Here is a 21,291-nt window from a genome sequence, read left to right as displayed (position 1 = left end):
GTACACAAAAGAAAGAAAATTCTTTAGTAGAAGTCTTGTACAAATTTTTAAAATTCTTTGATGCATGCTTTTATTTTATTTTATTTTTGCGTCCATTTGTTTGACAAGGTGGTCGAGAAGTGGATATGATTCACTTCATTGTTATGGAAACTCAAAATCAAGTCAGATGCCTACACAAGAAAAAGCCAATTTCTCAAGGCCACCTTCAACTTTTACAATAATTGCTGCAAAATCCTCCTTGAAACAGTATTACCAGCTTGCATCCAGCAATCAAGTTCCTATTTCCCCATACATAGTTTCTGTTTACTTTTTTTTTCGGACAGAGATCAAGAGAAAGCAAAGAAATAAAAGGGTAATGAAAGCGTATGGACATTGGCAACTATTACCAAGAGATGTCTGGTTGATTGGGTTGGGTCGGATTGGGGGGTGGTTCTAAGAGATTGTCGTGCCTCAGATCATGAAACCCCACTGCAAGGGTGATCCAGTCACCCGGAATTCGCACTGTTGTAGCTTAGGAATTTACAATGTTCCTTCTCAATTCCTGACTAGTAGTAGTTTTCTTTGCCCTCCTCCCCCCTTTCAAACAGATACAATAATTGAAGTTATACTCAGATGAACATCAGAGAATCACTAACCAAGAATATTAGATATCAAACTTGTCAGCACAAAATCTTCTTTCGGAAAAATTTGTCTTTCCTCATGCTTTATGAAACTTTAAATTCAATAGAATATGAAATATAGAAAATAGTAATCAAAAAATTTTCATCTATCCCAGTCTCAAAAGCTGAGAAGTTAGAAGACTTTAACATCTGCTTCTCAACATGTCTAAAACTGTTGCAGCTCCTTGCTAGAACAAACCAATCTGATCGCTAATCTTTTAATCGTCTGCTCCTGGGGAGAAAGCAAAAACCCTGCAAAAGTGAAAAACTGTCAAGTATTAAGTTACATTTATCAAGATAGATAAACAATTTTTGGATATCACCTAGAGGCAGTTCTGAATGACAATACAACAAGGTTGAGACTTTTCTGAGGTTTATAGATAGGCGTAACTGCTGTCTGCAGGACAGTACATCTCTCATGCTTTAAATGCCATTACAGATTCTATGACTCGGAGCTTAAAAATCCAAATGTTCCGAAAATCAAAAAACACTTCCATCTTTTATTGTGTCTTTAGAGGAACACCTCTAATTCCAAGATGAGTTTTAACTCGAACTGTATTACCAGCTTTAGCAACTAAATTGTAAGGAAAAGCCTTACACTAAGCTACTTAATTCATTGCACTAATTTTTGAACTCATGATTTGCGTTATTAATTGATATATGTATTATCTTATCACGAGTAGCTAATCCCTTGATCCAAGGGTTAGGTAGGCTTATTATGTTTGTTTAGTTAATTGTGTTTTCTCTTGCCGTGTTATTCTATCATAAAGCGCTTCATTCAATTAAGGGAGTCGCTAACCTGTAGTTGAATTCATAGAGATTATAACGAATCGAGAGAGAATTTTAATTCTGGTACATGATATGATGGACACAATTTAAGTATCAGATTTGGAGATTGATATGCGAATTGTGCAACTAAAAATCCTTGATTCTTAATAGTCTATAACCTGACCATTAGAGTGACTCCTAAAGGATAATTGTAGGCAAACAGTAGAAGTATTGTTTCTAGCAAGAAACAAATTATACATCCATCATAGCCATTGAAGAACTCTAATTCCTGAATTGTTTTCTCTCACCTTTATTTTCTCGTTTTTATTTATCTATTAGATTAGTCGGTAGATAATAACACACCATCAAACTATTCTCCATACTTCTTGTAAAAAACAAAAAACTTGAAATTGGTATTAATATCAGTCCTTCCCTGTGAATGATGCTCTAAAAATACTCATCAACATCACATAAATATCCCTTTTGACACTACTCAACTGCCACATGCCTGATAGCTACGGAGACCAATTATTGACCTGGCTTTTCTAAGAAATGAAATTTGATTACTTTCCCAGGTTGAGAATAGTAATTCTTTTCCATGCCCTAAAGCTAGACTTTCATTAAGTAAGTTTCTGAAATCTTAATTACACATCAACGAAGTTCTTTTATCTTGTATTATGCCAACAACTCTTTGCCCAAGTCTGAATTATCAGTCTGTTGGTGGGATAAGGGGGATGCGTGTATAGCTTACCAAGATTTCACGTACAAAGTTCACAAAACCTCAAACAACAGTAGAAAGATAAGTTAACGCATTAGAGTCAAGTCAACAAGTTGACAATTCTTTAGGTAATTGATAACCAAATTCTAAATGCTTAATGATGAGATGAGGACCATAAATGACGGCAATTGTTCTCTGTTTCATGCACTTGTACTATGTTTTAGAAAACCCAGACCTAGTCCTAAGTCATAACAAGTAGCAACGACCAGAGCCCGTCTCCAAATTGCCATAATGGATTAGTTAGACAATATTAATTGCAAACCACCATTATAAGAAACACAGAATGAAAATGTCAACAAAGATTACAAACCTCTCATCTCTTCGTTTTGTCGAGAACTTCAATGTATTTTTTTGGAATTCCATATTGCTGAACTAGATGTTTCGCCAGATCATCAATAACACCACCTTGGACTAAAACCTCATGCCCCTTCTTACCTGAACAGAAATAGAGGAAAGGAAGTTTTTCAGCTTAACAAGAATATGTTTTAGAAGAAGATTAATGTTTTGTCTCATTAAAATTATCTGTATCTCATTATATTTAATCCTCCTATGAGGAGTTTATTAACACTTTATCTTCCAACAGTAATTCCCTTCTCTATTTAGTGTCGTCCATACATGTTTCTTAGGTGTGGAAAGAAGCAATCTATCATGGAACCTGGGACAGCTGTGGCGACTAAAATGCATACAATTATAAATAATAAAAATCACAGATGAAAGTCTGTTCACTTAACATCAAGGACCGAGAAGGAACAAACTGCTTTATCCACTGAAACAAAAGATCAAACAGACAGTTGGAATATCCGCTCATGTTTGTTGCATAAAAAAGAAGACAAAGGTCAGACTATGAGGAGTAATCACCAGTAACATTTGCCCCGAGGACAAAAATGATTTTGTATATCTATCATATGGTGTGCAACAACTTTGGCCAAATCTCAGATATAACCTGTGTAAGATTTTTGTTTGAGAGGAAATTTGGCTAGGTGCAGAGATTTCTGTGAATTGAAAGAATCCACTGTAACATAATTTAATAGGTTAATACAAAGCTATAATGACACTAAATTACAATTTACTATTACGGAAAAACATATCACACTATGCTTTCAACAAGAATGGTAAGACTAAGCAACAAGTGGCAACAACACTAATCGGTGTACCTTCCAAAAAAACCCATCAGTATCCACATAACCATAGGCCACGAAAACACTTATTAATCAATTGCATCTAAAGATTTTCACTAATTTTATTTGGTCATACTGATATTGCCATCTTGTAGAAATTTGTCTTGATTCTTGCTCTCATTGCAAAAAAGGTAAGGTGTTGCATCCTCTATATTATAAGTTGGAATTGAAGAGATCTATGCATAAATTTACGAGGAATGAAAAAACTACAACCATAATATATCGTAGCATTCTGAATAACTACTTCATATTCCTATTGAGTTTAATAAACCTACCTAACACCTGTTATAAAGAACTGTTCCACGACGATAAAAATAACAAAAACACGGATGGAATTGTAATACAAACTAAAGTTCTCCCTTAACATTTTTCTTCTCTAATCTAGCACATAATCATTTACAAATGAAGTTCTATGACCATGTGTTAGGGCTCTCTAAAGAGATATTCAACCCATTTCTTTGTAAGACTAAATCATCTCTTCTTAGGCACAGTCATAAATAGCTGCAATAAAGTTTTCGCCAAGCTAATGGTGCACCTAAACACCCTAGACATGCAAAACTCATGTTGCTTTCAACCCTACACAAATTCAACTGGTTGAAAGAGGACAGAGACGCCACTCATAAGCACCCTACACATTAACAGCTCATGCATCTTAACCTCTAATAAATTTAATCCTACATAAATCCAACACGTTAGAAAGTGTAGATCGTAGCCACTCCTAAAGAGCATTCCATGGGTTCTCTTATATAGACATCAGCCCAAATATATACACACAGCTTTCTAGATTATAATGCTTGTTTGATAACACAAGTTGGTCACAACAGCAAAAAAGGTTCACTCTTAAGCTTATAAAGTTATGCGTGTGATGATAATTTTTGTCCTGTAATCCTTTCCCATGCCCATCCAACTGATCATGAAAGTATAACCACCACAAGAAACCAAATCAACATGCCAAATATTTGTGCCAACTTTTTTAAATATATAGTAATTGTATCAAACAAACCTCTTTAAAGCCTTAGCCTATGGTTCAGAAGAGCATGTATTATCCTCATACAAAGTATATAATGCTTTTAGTGCCAAAAGCTCAGCAAACAAATTAACTCTCACAACACATATAAGAAATTATGTCCTTCGGAAATATATACATAGCAATTGGATCATTTCTATGTATATTTCTATTTTAAACAAAAAAGAAATATCTTATTGATGACTAAATAAATCATAACACGCATTCAAGAACAAGATCTGCATGAAATCAACAAAATTACAGATAATCACTTGAAACATATCAAGCCGTTGTACAGCCTACCACTTTTTATAGTGATTCAACCGAGAAATGAAGAAAGAAGCTGTGAACTATATAAATTTTAAACAAGTAAAAGATATTACTGTGACAATTTAGCAAATTCTACACTGAAATTAAATTCTATATAGTTTGATGGATACCAACTCCACTATTAGGTGGCATACCTGGTAGTTCTGCGACAGATGTACTACATGCAAACTTTTTCTGAAGCTCTGAAGCCAATGCATCAGCATGAATCAAAAATGATTCAAATCCCGAGAACTTTGTAACTTTCTTATTACCTTGCCTTCGTTCTGTTAAAATTTGGATTGTTTTGAGGCCACCCTTACGTACAGCCGACTCAGTTCCTCTTGTCACTCTATGATGCGCTTGCATTCGGTTTACAAATGTACTCCCTAAATCTTTTTTATGAATTTCTGTTGGATAAGTTCCTCCCTTCTTGACAGTTCCCTTGAACAGTGCATCACATAGTATTGCATCCAGAACCACTATAGACTTATTGGTGGGTTTGACCAGATTCTCCTTTTCTATGTATTGAAAGACTATGTCAGTTGCTTCTGATGCACTAAAGAGTTTTCCTGTATCAGCTCCTACAGAAGCAAAGATGGGATTGACATGCACACTTGGTTTATAGATCTCTTCAACTTCCAGTATCACCCTTCCTTCACTGGCAGTTGGATTTGTGACTTGTTCCATCTTCTCCGCCTTTCTTTTTTCTGGCTTGAACGATGTGTAATCAGCATGTTTGCGATTAACACCAACCAGTGTAGTTTCCTTTTTATGTTTATCTTCTTTCACCGAAATCTGTTCATACAACATATATGATTAGGGATATTAAATTAGTGACAAACAGAGATTATTTCCGGACGGAAGCAAGCAACTTTCCAGATTTATATATGATTTAGACAAGTTTATATTTTACAATAAAAATGGCTTGGTTGATATTATAACAATACATGTCTTGGTATGATTCGAATTTCACCCAAAAGAATGGCCGTGAGGCCATCAAAATCTCAAAATAATAAATTCCACATATCTCTTAATCCTATAAAGATTCTTCCACATCAGAATTTTCATCAAAAATTCACACTGCAATATTATCTCAGATAGCAGAGATGACAGCGGAAGGGTTCAGAATAAATCAAAGAAGATTTGGATGATTGTAAAATTTGTAATGCAACTAATTTGCATCGACAGCCATAAACAATTAGGTGTGGTAACGCTTTGTGGTGATCACATCCAAATCACAACATACTGGAAGCTTTCCAAAAGGTTCTGGAATGATATCTAGATACACAACGTGGATGATGTTTCAGAACTAGGAAACATAGAAGAGAGGTTTAAAAGAAGGAGACTAAAACTATGTAGATAAAAAAAAAAAAAAAAAATTATATTTCGTTTGCATAATGTAATTCATAAGGCATATTAAGAGAAGTCATAGTCTTCACAGGTTAATGATTAAAATTATCATTCATTTGGTCCAAATGTATTAATTGAGTCAAAATTGACTCATCTTGGTCACTAATTTAAAATTTTGTATCAGCTTGGTCATTAGAGAAAAGAATTTTTGTATCAATTTAATCATTGCCAGATGGTCTCCTTAATACCAATTTTCAGATCAGTGACTAAACTGAGTCACTTTTGCAGTGCGTGTCTCACTTGACATTTGGACCCAACGAGTGATGACTTCGATAATTAACCTACTCCCTCCGTCCCAGTCAATTGTATACAGTTTCCTTTTTAGGACGTCCCATCAATTGTATACATTCCAAAAAGTAAATTTTTATAATATAAAATATCATTACATCAACTACTTTCCTCCACTATCTCTATTCTATAATAATATAAACACTATTACACTCACTACTTTCCTCCACTATCTCAAATCTATTATTAAATATTAATGGGTCCCACCATTCTACCCACTTTTCATCTAACTTTACTCATTTTTTACACAATTTATTGGTCTCCGTGTCCCAGCCATTTGTATACAAATGACTGGGACGGAGGGAGTATTCTTTACAGAGAGAAACTTGGATCATAAAATTTTGCAAAAACATAAACATATTATAAGACACTTGAGTATTAAAAGGAGGAAAAAAAATTAAACTTGCATCGTCCAAGCTTTTTATGAGAGAACAGGTACAAACTTTTCTTTAATGAATAAAGACGGACATTGTATAAAAACAGTATCCAGATCAGCCAAAACATACCAGTCCTAAAGAAGACTTAGACTGTAGCCACTTGGACAATTTTTTGTATGAGGACTTCTTAATATCCAGAGTAATGCCTTCCGGCCTACAAGGCAACACGTGATTTGACCTACAACAAAAACAAAATTCAGCAAAAAGAGTTAAAGATTAGTCCTTATTAGCAAAACGATTGTTGTTAACTGGTAATTGTTTAGAGCGCCATAAATTATATAAAAATTAAATTAAACATAAAGTGGCCCAATTATCTTTAAAAAGAAAGTTTAACATATTACTGAAGCACTTTATTTGAGGACTACATTAATATACAGAAATTCTTTAACAATGCTTTTTGTTATCAGATAAAAAACTGCATTCTTAACACTCTTCATTTGCATAATCACTTGCTAGAATCAGTAATCACAAGTAATGAAACTACCAGGGAAACTTCATGATAATGATATTATAATAAGTACTCTACGAAGAATCTCATCCCAGGATTAGTTTATATGACAAAAATAGTCCAAACTTAAAACCTTTCCGCCTGCTCTTAATTATTTGGTAAGCAAAATATTTCTGAGAGACTTAAAATTTTGTAAGTCAGAATTTACTACTTGTTCAGTTTTAGCTTGCAGCTTGTTGAGTTCCAGAAACTGAGACTACTCGAGGAAATCAAAAACTGAAGGTTTCAAGTAAAAGTTGACTTGCAATGAAACAAAAAACTTGATTAACTATTAATTTTAATCAAAAGTGTATAAAGATTGGAGCATGTTCGTATCTGGACAAACAACAGGAAGAAGAATTAACAAACTTTATCAGGAATATGGTTACCATAATGTACTTCCAGGCATAGGAAGATCTTTATCCTTAACTGTAGTGTGCAATGCTTGCAGAAGACACTTGTCCAAAAGAGTATCCACCTCCTCCACTGATAAAGTAACTCGCTGCTCACCATCAGCATTTGACTGGCCACCATCTTCCGTTAATTTCAAATCTTGGACATCTGCGATTACTTGCTCATCAAGAACATTTTCCACAATATTTGAGTCAGAGACAAGATCATCTTGGACACCAGCAACCACCCCTATATCATTGTTAGTTCCACTTTCCTCCGTAATGGAAGCTTCTCCTTCATTAGAAGAAGCACCTTGACCACCAAATGATATAGAAGGATCCTCAAGCACAACATCATCTAGAAATCCACCATTTGGAATGTAGCATTTCTCAGCTGATTCCCTGGAAAGAAAAAAAAAACAGAACATGTCACAAATCGATACATATTAAACGACAATCTAAGAAACATATTAATTTCCCAATGAGGTTTTTTAGGTTTACCAAAGTAAATCCCGATAATAGTGGCATATCTTCAAAGCTTTTCCACGCAACCCAGCTTTTACAGCTTCAGAGCTACTCATAGTGGTAGTTCCAACCTAGATAAATACATATCCATAACCAGTCAAAAGATATAAATTCACATTTAAACACACCTCAACATCCAACAAGTTAAACAAGCAGAGATTCAAGTGGCTTACTGCAATCGGAGCCTGATTTCCAGGAACTTTTACCGCCCATGGTTCTCCAGCTGAATGCGAAGGTAGACCTTCTGGGGGTATGCTTATGCCAGGATACATCAAATCTGCCCCGCCAATTATATAATGCGATACTTCACCACCTTTCAACACAAAGGCAGGCAGAAGTTCTGGGACCTTCCATAGAGCATATACTGCATCATTAATTCAGACATACTAAGTCCAATGAGAATGCTTACAAAAATAAACAACACTAACACGTCAAACCTGAAGAAAGTGGAGAAAATATAATGTCACTTCGTTTTATGCTAACAAAACGTCAGAGGAGTCCCATAGTATCCCAAAATGAACAAAAAATGCATGTAAGCAGTGCATGTCAAACCAATTATTAATTCGCATAATAATAAATGAAAAGAGTAACACACCGGAATACTGAATTTCACTAAATCTTAAAACTTGAGGATTCTAAGTGCTGCAAGAATAGAACATGCATGTAATTATATGTACTATGCATCTTTATATGTGTGCACGTACAACATTTAATGCATGCGTAAATGTGTATAAGATTATATTTAATAATATAATTTGTATGTAAAACACTAGGCTACTTTCCTTAAAAGTTCAAGAACTTAGGTCAGAATAAAATTAAGAAATATGGAGTCTAGCGTAACTTGTAGCCATCTGACTTATCAACTTCTCTGATTTATCCACGCTAAAAAGTAGCCCTAAGGTGATACATCAGCGCCAAAGAGGAATTTATTTTCACAAGGCACCCTATAACAAACTTATCTTAATCAATGTCCATAGATCAGTGAAGATCACATCTCAATCTCAGTTTCAATGATCAAAGTCCGCCGATTATCAAAGAATAAACCTCGCATACTGGTTAACCTAAACTTAACCAACAAGTAAAATAATAGAATAGCCTTATTTAGGAAACTAGTAAACATAGAAAACCTAGTCTTTTATTGTTCTATTACCATAACCTAAAATGTTACTACCGGTCTTTTTATTTAATATAATATTACCCTATTAGTATTTACCATTAACTTAATTCTTTAAAAACATAATATAAACAAATATCAATTTGTTAGATTCAATCTTTGGCCTCTGCATTACAATAGTCTCTTTGTTAAATGGATTTAGTAGGTATTTCAAATTAGATTGTGCATCTGGAGTTGCATTTCAGTATTAAAATAAAACTTAATAACTTTCACTTCAAAATGAAAATTGACAAAAAAAATTTAAGCACCACTTACATGTGAAGGTAATAAATATTTGTGATTAAGACTAAACATAAATATTAGTAAAGGCGGATTATTTTATGAAGACGTATTCGGTATTTACTCCAATATGTTATCTTCTTTTTATGGTAATACACATAGTAAAGCATTTAATACAGAACACTGCATGTCAGGTTGGAAAGACATAGAAACAATGTGTAGAGTAATATAGTTATGTAGTTACATCGCCTATAAATTATAATATTCCGAATATAATAAGATTTGATAACAATACCAGTTCCCTGCCCTTCTTTTCTTACAAGAGTTCCCTTGCCATTATGTGTATTAGGGGTGAGCACGGTTCAGTTTGGACGGTTTTAGAGGTCCAAACCGAACCAAACCGAATTTTTCGGTTTTGAAAATTTACAAACCATATCCAAACCGAATATGATAAAAACCAATCCAAACCGAACCGATTCTAACGGATTGGTTCGGTTTGGTTTCGGTTTAATACCAAAATATTAAAAAAATATATTCATTTTTATTAATTTATAATAATTCTAGGTGCTCTCTTTTTTGTCACTTAACAAAATAATTAATAAAAGATAAAGGTGAAACTTATATTACTCATCGATATAAATAAATTACACATATATGTTGTTATAAAAACAAATAATTCAATTTTATTTTAAAAACTAAACAAAATATTTTATTTAATGGAGAAAAAGAAAAAAGTTTGATTATTAATGAAGAGTAAATAAAATAAGGATGGAGATAAAGGGGAAGAACAATTTTAAAAGTAAGAAATATTTATAATATTAATCAACACTTGAACATTTAAATACCTAAACTAAATATATAAAAATATTAAATATATAATATATGTGCTAACGGTTCGGTTCGGATATTTCGGTCGGTTTGAAAGTGAAAACCGAAACCAAACCGAAAATTTTCGGTTTTCCAGTTACCAAAACCAAAACCAGACCAAACCATTAAGAAACTGAAAAATTCAGTCTGGACGGTTTGGATCGGCCGGTTTGGACCGGTTTCGGATAGTTATGCTCAGCCCTAATGTGTATGCACCCGAGAAAAAAATTACCGAGTAAGGATGCAACAATTAGGACTCATCTCTTAGAGTGCAAAGAAATTATAAATATTGTGTGGAAGTAAAAGAAGATTGAGGACAAACTGATGCATTGATGACACATTAAGACATGAAATAACTATTTTCCCTCGCCGTTTCATATAGTAGAAGATACAAAGAGTATATAATATAAATAATCATTAAAAACAAACAGTTCAGCGCATCTGTTGGCGTTACGATAAGCTGTTCTAATGACATTGTATCCTCACAGATTTGGCCAAAAGATAAAAGTTGACTTTGAGGAAATTGACAAGTTGGTAACACCTAAAGAAGTAGACTCACTAACATCTATGTAAAAAATCTCAAGACCTACCAGCTTAGCTGTGGCAGCTATACAGAGAACACGAGGCTACCCTACTAGACAAAACTCAAAAGTACTAAGCTACGGTATATCTGTGACATTCTTATATGTTAACAAATGGGTGAGTAAATAGAAGCAACTAATTTTCAAATGCAAATAACCTTTGAGCAACTTAACCGACTCAACATGCAAGAAGTAATAATGGATCTCTGATTACTTTTAATTTGCAAAAATACATATTGGGACTGAATTCCTGATATAGAATGATCTAGTGTCATTAACTTGTTTTCTGGGATCAGTGTTATACAGCCCAGTCAGATACACGTATTCCAGACATAATAAAAGGGTTGTTTAGACTACTATTTGGACTTAATAAAGGGATATCTAGGTCGTGTGATTGATATTTCTAAATCAATTAGAATATATTGAGATATGCTATAAATACTTGGTATAAGATCTCGGAGGATAAATTAATATATGTTATATTTGGCAAGTACAGAATATGACAGATTACAGAATACATTGTCGAGAGATGAGTATGTGTGAAAGAGAGAGCAGGCAGAATTTCGTTTTGTTTAATAATCTTTTTGATATTTTAATCAACAAAAGCACACTCAAATCTTTTATTTTTTGTATTTTGTGTCTATCTTTTATATAGTTGCTTATACATACATATCAAGGGTTCTATCACAGCGCAAGTGAATTCGCATACATAGCACCAACTTTGAACTTCACAGTCAAGCTAGCCAGAATAAACATATTCCAAATTAGTTGTCTTAATTACTACTATGATCTAAATGATGCAAGCAAGAAATTGATTGAATAAATACTGGTAAGTAGGGCTGTAAAATGATCCGGGTGATCCGGGTACCCCTCTGCTCAAGTACTGGATCATATTATTTTTAGCTTGTCCAGATTTGGGTCCGGGATCGTTTTATTCGGATATAAACCGATCCCGGGTATTTGAGATTCGGATCTGAACCGGATATGATCCAGTATCGTATTTTCAACTTTTTAACCGGGTAGTTTATGATCCATCGAATATGAGCCGGATATGATCCACTAACATCATATCATTATTATTTCAGTTGTTCAAATAATTATCATTTAGTCTAAGTAAACATAATATTATAAAGTATAATAATTTTAAATTAAAACCTATAGTTATATATTGGTATATATCATTTATTAAATATATATATGAAGATAATAAGCATGATCGCATTTGATAAATCATATTTTATGAAGATATAAACTTAAATAAGATATTACAATTTTATAAAATGATGACTTTATTTGCAAATATGATGGTGTTAAAATAAAATATGTATATGAGTTTAAATTGAATATGAACCGTGGATCATATTCGGTTATTCGGGTAGGATCATATTATGAAAAATTATATGAGACCGAATCTGAGCGGGTATAGGTGTGCTCGTATCCGGGATCATATATTATACGGGCTTAATTTTTCCGCCAGATTTGGATCGTTTTTCAAAACGGATATGAGACATGTATCATTTATTCGAGCCGGATATGAGCCGAGACACCGGATAGTCCGTATCAGTTTACAGCCCTACTGGTAAGAACACTCAACAGCAGATTCAACAAATCAGGCTTAAAGGGAAAATACACACAATTATACTCCAAAAAAAATAATAAGAAATTCTGCATCCATCATATCATCCAACCTGATGGAAATATTTGAGAGCCTCGTCCATCAACATCAAAAAATATTGGAACATCATTTTCTATTCCATACACAAGTACTCGGTTCGGATATTTTGCAACAGTTATCTCTACCTGAAACATATCAATTAAAAGCAACATAAGAAGCTAAACAATTAAATCTTTAGATCAACTAGTAACAATCCATTCACATGCATCCCCACAAATGAAGAAGTTTTTCTTTTATAATTCTCCCTAGAGATGCTACATACAAGCATATAAAATTGCAGCATAATAATTACCTATACAGAAAAAAATACTAAATAAATCTTAATTGAATAATCGATATGTGGACTCGGGGACATAAATCCAAGGAAACCATTTGGTAGCAACAAGATGACTCTGGAAGCCCATCACGTAATTTTATTCGGTAATACTAAGAATCTTTATTTATCTATTACCTTTTAGAATTTAGTTAGAAGAATAGGTTGCTTATATATGGACTTAATATCTTGTAATCAACTCGGATTTATCTATTTGAAATATAGTCTCTCATAAATATTGCATTTCCCTTGTTAGAGATCTTCCCAGAAATCCTAATTACTGATAATTATCCCCCGCCCACTACTATACTGGCAATTAATTATTGTCCAAATACCTAAAATATAAGGACCGCTTATTATGAGATATATGATCTCATATGTTGGGCGAAGAACCATAATTTGCTGAATTAAATTATACTGAAATCATCTTTTTGTCATGGAGAAATTTCTACTTATTTTTTGGAATAGGACATCAGGAACTGATATCATTCAAGTTTTCGTAGTCTCACTTCACTTGACTACAACCACTAGATAATTTTCCTCTTTATTATATCATCTGCAGAAGGTATTTATATCTCGTCCATCCAAACTTTAAAGTAGAGTCAACATAAACCCTGAAGAAAAATTATCATACAACTCTTAATGAGTACAAGAGGCCACTCTTCCATCTTTAGCGATTCTGCCAGCATGAATAAACGTCATACCAAGGTTCTTAGACAAATTTAAACAATTCAATCAGTATCATTCAAGTGACCTATTGGTATCACCAATTGAATACAAAGATGCACATAATTCAGATCAGCTTCATAATTAAAGCAAGCTTCCAACACTGGCAGTCTGGCACACCTCACCAAATTGCCTGAACACTTTGACAGTTCAGTTCATTTCATTTAATCAACTAACAAGTCAAATTCATAACAACCAAAAATCATACATCAATCACGTCACCAAATTAACACAATTACCACACGATTTAAAGCAAACATATCATTTGCATAGGAGGGAGAGGGAGAGGGGGGGGGAGAGAGAGAGAGAGGGAGGGAGGGAGGGACGGAGGGAGGGAGGGAGAGAGGGAGAGAGAGAGAGAGAGAGAGAGAGAGAGAGAGAGAGACCTTGGGAGGGATTAAGATGTCAATGTGAGCATCAGAAGCATTAGGAAAACGATCTCTAATCGTTCGTTTAAGTTTTTTACGGTCTGCGCCGGATAGTCGCTGATGAGTTTTGGCCTCTACCAACTTTTTGAACATGATTTTCCTCTTTAGTTACACTGTATGTTGTATAAACCCTGGCTGGCTGGTGTATGTATAGGCCTAGGCGGTAAGGAAAGTTCTGGAGAGGCGGTTAAGTTAAGGCTGATGAGAGCCTACTGTCTGTGAAGTGTGTAGGCGTTCAGGGTGTCTTCCGACGGGCCTAACATGTTTTTATATTAAATTATTATTTTAATATTAATATAAATATTAAATTTTTTTAGTAGCTTTTAGTATGAAATTGATTTTCAAACACATTTAAATTTATTTAATTCAATAAATCATAATATACTGGATAGAAATAAATTATAAATATAATTATGCTAAAATATAATATGAAATAAAAAGGTCGAAGTAGTTGTGATAAAAAAAAAACGTTCAATTTCAATAGTTTCTCGACCCTCGCAGAGATAAAAAAAATCTCACATTACATTTTTAAGATGTATTTATAAAGAATTTGTGCTTGTTTGTCAACTGTTTTCTTTTTTTAGCTCAATAAATTTAATGTTACCTTCGTAATTTCTTTGTTTAAATATAATATCTTATAATTTAACAAATTTATAGAATGTCATGGTGAATATATTTTATTTATCAGATTAACAGCATCTACGATTGTTTGGTTGGCTAAATTGAACTCGCATGACTTCGTGGAAAGTTTGTTGAATTTATAATGCATTGTTCTTCTGGTCTTAACTATATTGGCCGACTATATTTTAAAAATAATATATTATTGATATTTTAGATCTTTATAAATAAAATATATCACTTCACTATGATAATAAATGAGTGAATTTTCTTAGAGATTTCTTAGAATCTTGTAAAGGTTGAACAAAAGTCGAACTTCTGGGTTTATAAGTTTTATAAGTTATAAGTACTTATTCGGGAACGTTCTTATAAAAAGTCAAGAATTACTTAAAAAAAGATAAGAATACTAACTTTTGTTTCATGACTTCTACTTATTTCCCAAACAATTTAATTTTAATCACTTATAAATCTTAACTTGCTTCTAAGTTCTACTTCACTTTTTTACTTTAAGCAACAAGCAATTAATTTAAGCTCGCCCAAATGGCCCCCTATGTTTGTGTAAAATATGCTAAGTATCCAAAAAAATAAAATTGTTCTGATTTGGCAGTGTGTGATTGATTATACTCACATTAATAAATAATGAGACACTATGTATTCATTAATAAAACATTTCAATCTATAATTAGTTTTTCATTTAAAAAATAAATTACCATGTCAGGTGGTCTTTGCAAGAACCATTATGTTAATGAAGTATGATAATGTTGCACCACTAGATGCAACATTATCAGCAAAACAAGAATCCAAACATCATTGGAACTACAGCATAACTCAAGTGCTGGACCTGCAGATATCATTGGAACAACTGCTTACACAGTTAAGGGGCTTAGTCTCCCATGGCTGTTTGATCAGCAGTCTAATGGTTGGATTACTTGTAGCTCATAAATCATCCTATCAACCTGCTGCTTTTTACAAATATCCTTTTCATATCTATTGGCAAGAAGCACATCCCATGTCGATGCTTCTACTTGTTACACTTTGCTAACAACAATATTACATGCTTATAGAGCTTGAATCTTGTACACAAACTACAAATTTATATACAGGGAGGGTACTGGGCATTAATGTCTTCCTTATCAATCAAGTTAATTATCGGGATGAGCTATGATGCTTATCATACATCCCGTACCTTGAGATTAACATCTGCGAGAGATAGGAGGGGTGTCCTTGGGCTTGGTGGGCCACTGCTGTACCTGCGAACCAGGATAGTAAAACAGGGCAAAAACAATAAATGGAGGGCCGCCAGGATGATAGGTGCAGCAACAAGCCACCCCAACATCTGCAAAGTCGGGTCAATAATGATGCTTTAATAATATCAAGAAAAAATGAACATAAGAAAACAACAATAGTAATGGTAAAGGTAATTCATTGTCGGGTTTACAAAGTCTACCAATACACTGGACAAAACAAAAAAACAATAGTATCAGAATATACAACAAATTGAAAGGACACGTCCGCTCATCATTGTGATCTATAACCGTTATTCCGGCAATGTGTTTTGTGGTCATTAAAAAGCTTCAAACCTGAATAACAGGCAACTTACAGGAAAGTTTAGAGAAGAAAAAGCACCAACACATATTGAGGAGGCATCAAAACATCACATAGTATCCAACAAGTCTAATGAGATGGCCATTGTCACTAAGGTGGACTGCACCGTCACCCACCATGGTAATACACAGAGCAAATGGTCATAAGCTTCAGTAGTGCACTAGTGTATCTCTAATATAATTTGGAATTCTACGGTCCAGTACAGCAGTACATGGTGTATTACTCTTTTGCTAGAAATGTACAGACCTTTTCAATATTCAATAAAACTATTTTCATGCATAAATTAGATGACAGAGAGTGATTGCCACTTGTCAGAGCACCTAATAGTAACCAAAATAAGGTAAGTTTCTGTGATGCAGTTTCCGGGAACACTGTATCGGACTATCTGATCCATGTGCTCAGAATTCAATTTTTCCCAAGGAACAGAGTCCTTGATTAGAAAGAAAAAGCATTTCAGATGTTTTATTTTAAAATTCAAATGCTATAACGTTAACCTGGATTCTGAACCTATATAGAACTCAAAACTGGATGAGCAAGAAAGTGTCAAAGCAGTAGGAACATAAACAAATAGGTTACTTACCGCACGGAAGATGCTTTGAAGGATCTCTTGTGAAGCTTGTCCGCTTATAACCATCTTGAAAGCATCAGATGTCAAAGGGAAATGATCACCGCCAGTAAGAAACTCGCCAAGGCGCAGGAAAGGTATTATCAAACTAAATTAAATACAAACAGATATTAGAAAAGTCATATGTAGGATACTCTAGGCATGCAGCAATCAGCATCAAAATAATAGAAGTGTCAAAACCACAACTGCTTTCTAGAGTTTATCATACAGACTGAGATGAGAGAACTTTAAGGTGTCAAAGTGCCATACAGGCTTATTCCTATAACAACTGGAGTATAGACACTGCAATGCAGTTTAAAATGACTTAAATTATATATACAACAATAATGAAAAGTAGGTTTTATGCATTTCACTGAGGTTTATTAAAAGAACATAGGACATCTGGAGTTAATACAGAAGAGGAAAATACTGATTGTAATTAAGTGAGGATTTATTACAATAAACTTGGTGAAAAAGGTAATTGCCCTACAGGCTTGCTGGTTGTAAAAATCAATCCCAATATAATCTGGATGCGTCAAATGATAGGTGAAAGCACGACTTAATTCCCACAACCACAATCATGTACACTTGTGTTGGTTAGAAGGGTCCTACGCTCGCATGTCTGTGACATATAGATCATGTCCACTTTTAGTCTTCTAAAATCAATATAACATACTGTATGTAGTGCCTTGTGCACAAAACCAATGAATATAATATTACAAACGTATTTCTTTACAATTGATATTGTATGTAGTGCATTACGCACAAAACCAATACAAAAATAATATACAGATGTATTTCTTTACAAATGGTATTTACACAATGGGTTACGAGGGTATCCTCAGCGTGTTATCATGCCCATTTCTAGTCTTCTGTGGTCAAATATAACACAATGTACATAATACCAATGAAAAATAATATACAGACACATTTCTTTACAATTAATAATTACACGATGGAAAAAACAGTAATTGCACATCTCAATGAAAATTTCAAATCAGATTGGAAAGTACAAAGATCGTTCATCATCCCTGATTCTAAATATTTTTTACTCTTTTACAATGCAGATTTACAATATATATTAGCAAAAATATTATCCTACAATTAAGCAAGATTTTAAAATAATAGTGTTATTTGTTTGCCCCTCCCTCGTTTAATTAGCCATGTCATAATAGCTAAGTAAAAAAATAGTCATGAACAATAAATTGTGAAGTTTCCCCATAATAATATCACCAAGTCCGGAGTAAAAAAAAAAAAGTGTTAATAGCATATGTTTACCTCAGCTCAATTGGAGTAGCAATACAATTAGCCATAATTACGGTTGGAGCATTGCAACGAGATCCAAGAGCTGCGATTGCCAGCCCGCAAAGAAATACAGTTATCCCTGTTAATATAAAAATATTATGTTCATGATTCAAAGGATTTGGATAACTAAAAGGTAATTGTAACGCCACAGTCACATATCAAAACAGGTGGGAAATTTTGTTCACATATATAAGGGTAACTCCTAACTATTAAGTGCACCAACAAAATTATAGTCTTTTTGGAGGGCCCTGTGATGCGCTTTGTCGACTACCAAGTAGAATGCAATTGGCCCACTGAACTTCAGCTTTATTTCAAAATCAGCCTCAGGTTTGACAACAGTTGTTAAATAGGCAATCTGGTTAAGTCAAATAGTTAGCGGCTGGGACCTGACACTTGCTGATATTGTCCATAATGGCTAGACAGGCATTACCAGTCACTGGGCTATTCGCAACGAGGTGGTAAAAAATACAAGCAAAAGATTTTGTCACCCCATTTCATGACAAGGGAAAGGGTGGGTTTGGCTATTCAAGTTGGATACCTTTGGGTCCACGTTATTGTTTGCAAAGGATACAGAATTAACATCCTCTTCCAAAAATGAGGGGGGTGATGACTTTTGTGCCAAAGAGGGTAAAGTTTAAGCATAGAAACATGCTTGAGATATATTTACCAACCGCATATACTAAGTGACGCACTAATAACTACATCCTACATGAGGGAGAAAAGTTGAAGCATATGTGACTGTTCTAATTGAATCTTATCCTATGCTTTTGAGTAGCTATTTCACCTATTGTATTCAACGCTCATCACATATCCAATTAAAGATTTACCTTAAATATTTTATGGTCAGATAACTAAAGCTGATTGCTTTACTCTGCAACTTAAACAGTTAAACTGCTTAGAACAACAGATATACAAACTCCGAATTAGACTCTTAGATGTTACTTCCATAGAGGCAAAATAGGAAAAGTTGATCAAATAATATGCTGGACTAACTGACAACAGTGTAGCAAATATGTTAACAAATGCCAAATTAAAAAGCAATGTCGAAGTGATTAATCTCAGTTTACACTCAAATTCACTACCATAGTATAGTGGCTAATCCCTCGAATGTGATAGCAAGGAAACCCCTTCTGCTACTACTAAGCTAGAGAGCTCTGTACCAGCCTTATACTAAACTCTAAAGCTTTCTAATCCTAGTAGTAGCCGAAAGCAAACCCAAAGAAATTGAAAGAAATTTATATCTGGCAATAAAAACTTTTGTTTCTTTTATAGTGTTCTTCAAATTTTCATTCAAATTTCAGTTGTCAGTTAGTTATAGTTAGATATCATTCTAGAACTTTACTCTGGAAACATCACTCATGCAAAAACAATCATCTTGTTCTCTGTACTCTAATTCAATGTATGCATCTCCCTTACTTTGAACACAATTGTATTGAAGTTCAGTAGGCAATAAGAATATATGTACGCAAATTACATTAAGTTCCCACAGACTACACCCTCTAATCTCCCTTATTGTTCCCCCATGGCGGTAAAAAACCAGAGAATAACTACAATACAATCCTACGAAATCAAAGAATAAATCCATGGTAAGAGGTCTACTGTCTAAGTTGTAATCCTGCATCAAAATCAATTGGGTGACACTTATACATGGATAAATATCACAACCATGTAAATGACAAACTCACCACATATGGGAAACACTCCAAAAGTAATGCCAACAGCAGCTGAAAATGCCAATTGACTCGGTTCAGCACCCCTAATGAAACAAAGTACGATAATGTGTCCAGCAAATTGAATAAGATATTCATATTCATACCAAATACAATTGAGGAAAAAATAAGAACTTGTGTTTCTTAGTTATATGTTTGCTGCGGGTGTTCTAAATGATAACCCTTAATATAATAAATTATCTATAAATTGAATAAATTTTTATTTTGCTAAATTAAATTGAATTCTCGACTAATATTAGTCTATTCTTGAAATACTAAATGAAGCTCGCATGAGGGTACTTGAACGTTTTCACAAAGCAATTCACAAAGGGTAGATTAAAAAACAGTCCGTCGTAATAACAAAACCTCAGATTAGCATATCTATGTTCTCCAGCAAACTACATGTAGAATCAGATCATTACATCATTTATCAGCGGAAAACATGTCAGCGTTACAACTCTCTATGATCCAAATATCTAAAAACTGGAATCATCAATATATATATTGATAAGAGGTAGATAATAGTAATACTTTAAGGTCAGCTATACAAGTACCCATGATCCTAATAATTTCTTAAAACTTGAAGCATCATGATAAAAAGATAATAAACAATTAGTCATGACATAATTACTAACATGAGCTTTTTATGCTAAACACACACAACAACACAAACACAATTGTATGTATGTAGATAAAGTCATAAAGATAGCTGGATATACCTTTGGAGAACTACAAGAAGAGGGTCAAAGAATTTTTCTTGCAACCAAGAACCAGTGCCTGATCCTATTCTTCTCACAGAATCCCACATTTCTATTTCAATCAATTTGCAACAGCAAAATGAAAATCCCTTAAAAGGGGTTACTAAAATTTGATTTTGAAGTTGTGGGTGTAATCAAAATCAAAACTTTATGAATAACAGGTTGATGGGGGCAATCCAAAAGTCAAACTGAAAGCAACCCTTTTGTATGATTCACAATAATAATAATTTTACCAAGGTCGACAGAGAAGGGTGGGTAGAATTAAATGCTATATGACCTTATCAGTATGTATTGAGCGTGGATACATTTAGCTGGGTGTTTTGTATGTACACGTTCATCCTGTTTGTTTAATCTCCTTTAGTTTTGCTTCGATTCTGTTTTACCTTGAATAAAGTGTGTTTTTGTAGTTCCCAAAACAAAGCAATCCTAAACAGATTGTCAATTGGCATACATTTTTACATGATCTTAGAAG

General features: G+C 33.7%; 2 protein-coding genes across 4 annotated transcripts; both read right to left on the bottom strand.

Moving 5' to 3' along the window:
* Window positions 1-619: 619 nt before the first annotated feature.
* Window positions 620-14,457, bottom strand: LOC108221469 (uncharacterized). 2 transcript variants are annotated; one of them, XM_064085670.1, is made up of 9 exons: window positions 14,179-14,457; window positions 12,767-12,878; window positions 8,411-8,601; window positions 8,214-8,308; window positions 7,710-8,114; window positions 6,903-7,011; window positions 4,854-5,493; window positions 2,516-2,640; window positions 620-911 (listed from the first exon to the last, which is right to left on the bottom strand). In XM_064085670.1, exons 1-8 carry the CDS (start codon window positions 14,311-14,313, stop codon window positions 2,519-2,521), a joined length of 1,809 nt encoding a protein of 602 aa, XP_063941740.1. In that variant the 5' UTR covers window positions 14,314-14,457; the 3' UTR covers window positions 620-911; window positions 2,516-2,518. The 2 variants fall into 2 exon arrangements, with proteins under 2 accessions (XP_063941740.1, XP_063941741.1); XM_064085671.1 differs by lacking the exon at window positions 620-911 and adding an exon at window positions 1,045-1,182 and having other exon boundaries at window positions 14,179-14,447.
* Window positions 14,458-15,645: 1,188 nt separating this feature from the next.
* LOC108208378 (uncharacterized) lies at window positions 15,646-21,193 on the bottom strand. Of its 2 annotated transcripts, none has more exons than XM_017378912.2 (5): window positions 20,781-21,193; window positions 20,038-20,108; window positions 18,326-18,431; window positions 17,024-17,156; window positions 15,646-16,174 (listed from the first exon to the last, which is right to left on the bottom strand). In XM_017378912.2, exons 1-5 carry the CDS (start codon window positions 20,867-20,869, stop codon window positions 16,010-16,012), a joined length of 564 nt encoding a protein of 187 aa, XP_017234401.1. In that variant the 5' UTR covers window positions 20,870-21,193; the 3' UTR covers window positions 15,646-16,009. The 2 variants fall into 2 exon arrangements, with proteins under 2 accessions (XP_017234401.1, XP_017234409.1); XM_017378920.2 differs by having other exon boundaries at window positions 15,891-16,088; window positions 20,781-21,014.
* Window positions 21,194-21,291: the final 98 nt, after the last annotated feature.

The sequence above is a fragment of the Daucus carota genome, chromosome 1 (genome assembly GCF_001625215.2).
Source record: "Daucus carota subsp. sativus chromosome 1, DH1 v3.0, whole genome shotgun sequence".
Taxonomy (NCBI): domain Eukaryota; kingdom Viridiplantae; phylum Streptophyta; class Magnoliopsida; order Apiales; family Apiaceae; genus Daucus; species Daucus carota.
The sequence above is the reverse complement of the archived record's forward strand: the minus strand, read 5'-3'. Positions and strand labels throughout refer to the sequence as shown.

What these genes read in the sequence shown, in the direction of transcription:
- LOC108221469 (XM_064085670.1), bottom strand. Translation starts at nt 14,313, where the DNA reads ATGTTCAAAAAGTTGGTAGAGGCCAAAACTCATCAGCGACTATCCGGC. An exon ending in ACATCTTAATCCCTCCCAAG is followed by an intron (nt 12,879 to 14,178) that starts GTCTCTCTCTCT and finishes GATATGTTTCAG; the next exon opens with GTAGAGATAACTGTTGCAAA. An exon ending in ATCTGTCGCAGAACTACCAG is followed by an intron (nt 2,641 to 4,853) that starts GTATGCCACCTA and finishes ATTTCTGTTCAG; the next exon opens with GTAAGAAGGGGCATGAGGTT.
- LOC108208378 (XM_017378912.2), bottom strand. Translation starts at nt 20,869, where the DNA reads ATGTGGGATTCTGTGAGAAGAATAGGATCAGGCACTGGTTCTTGGTTG. An exon ending in GCTACTCCAATTGAGCTGAG is followed by an intron (nt 17,157 to 18,325) that starts GTAAACATATGC and finishes TATTTAATTTAG; the next exon opens with TTTGATAATACCTTTCCTGC. An exon ending in TTCAAAGCATCTTCCGTGCG is followed by an intron (nt 16,175 to 17,023) that starts GTAAGTAACCTA and finishes CCGACTTTGCAG; the next exon opens with ATGTTGGGGTGGCTTGTTGC.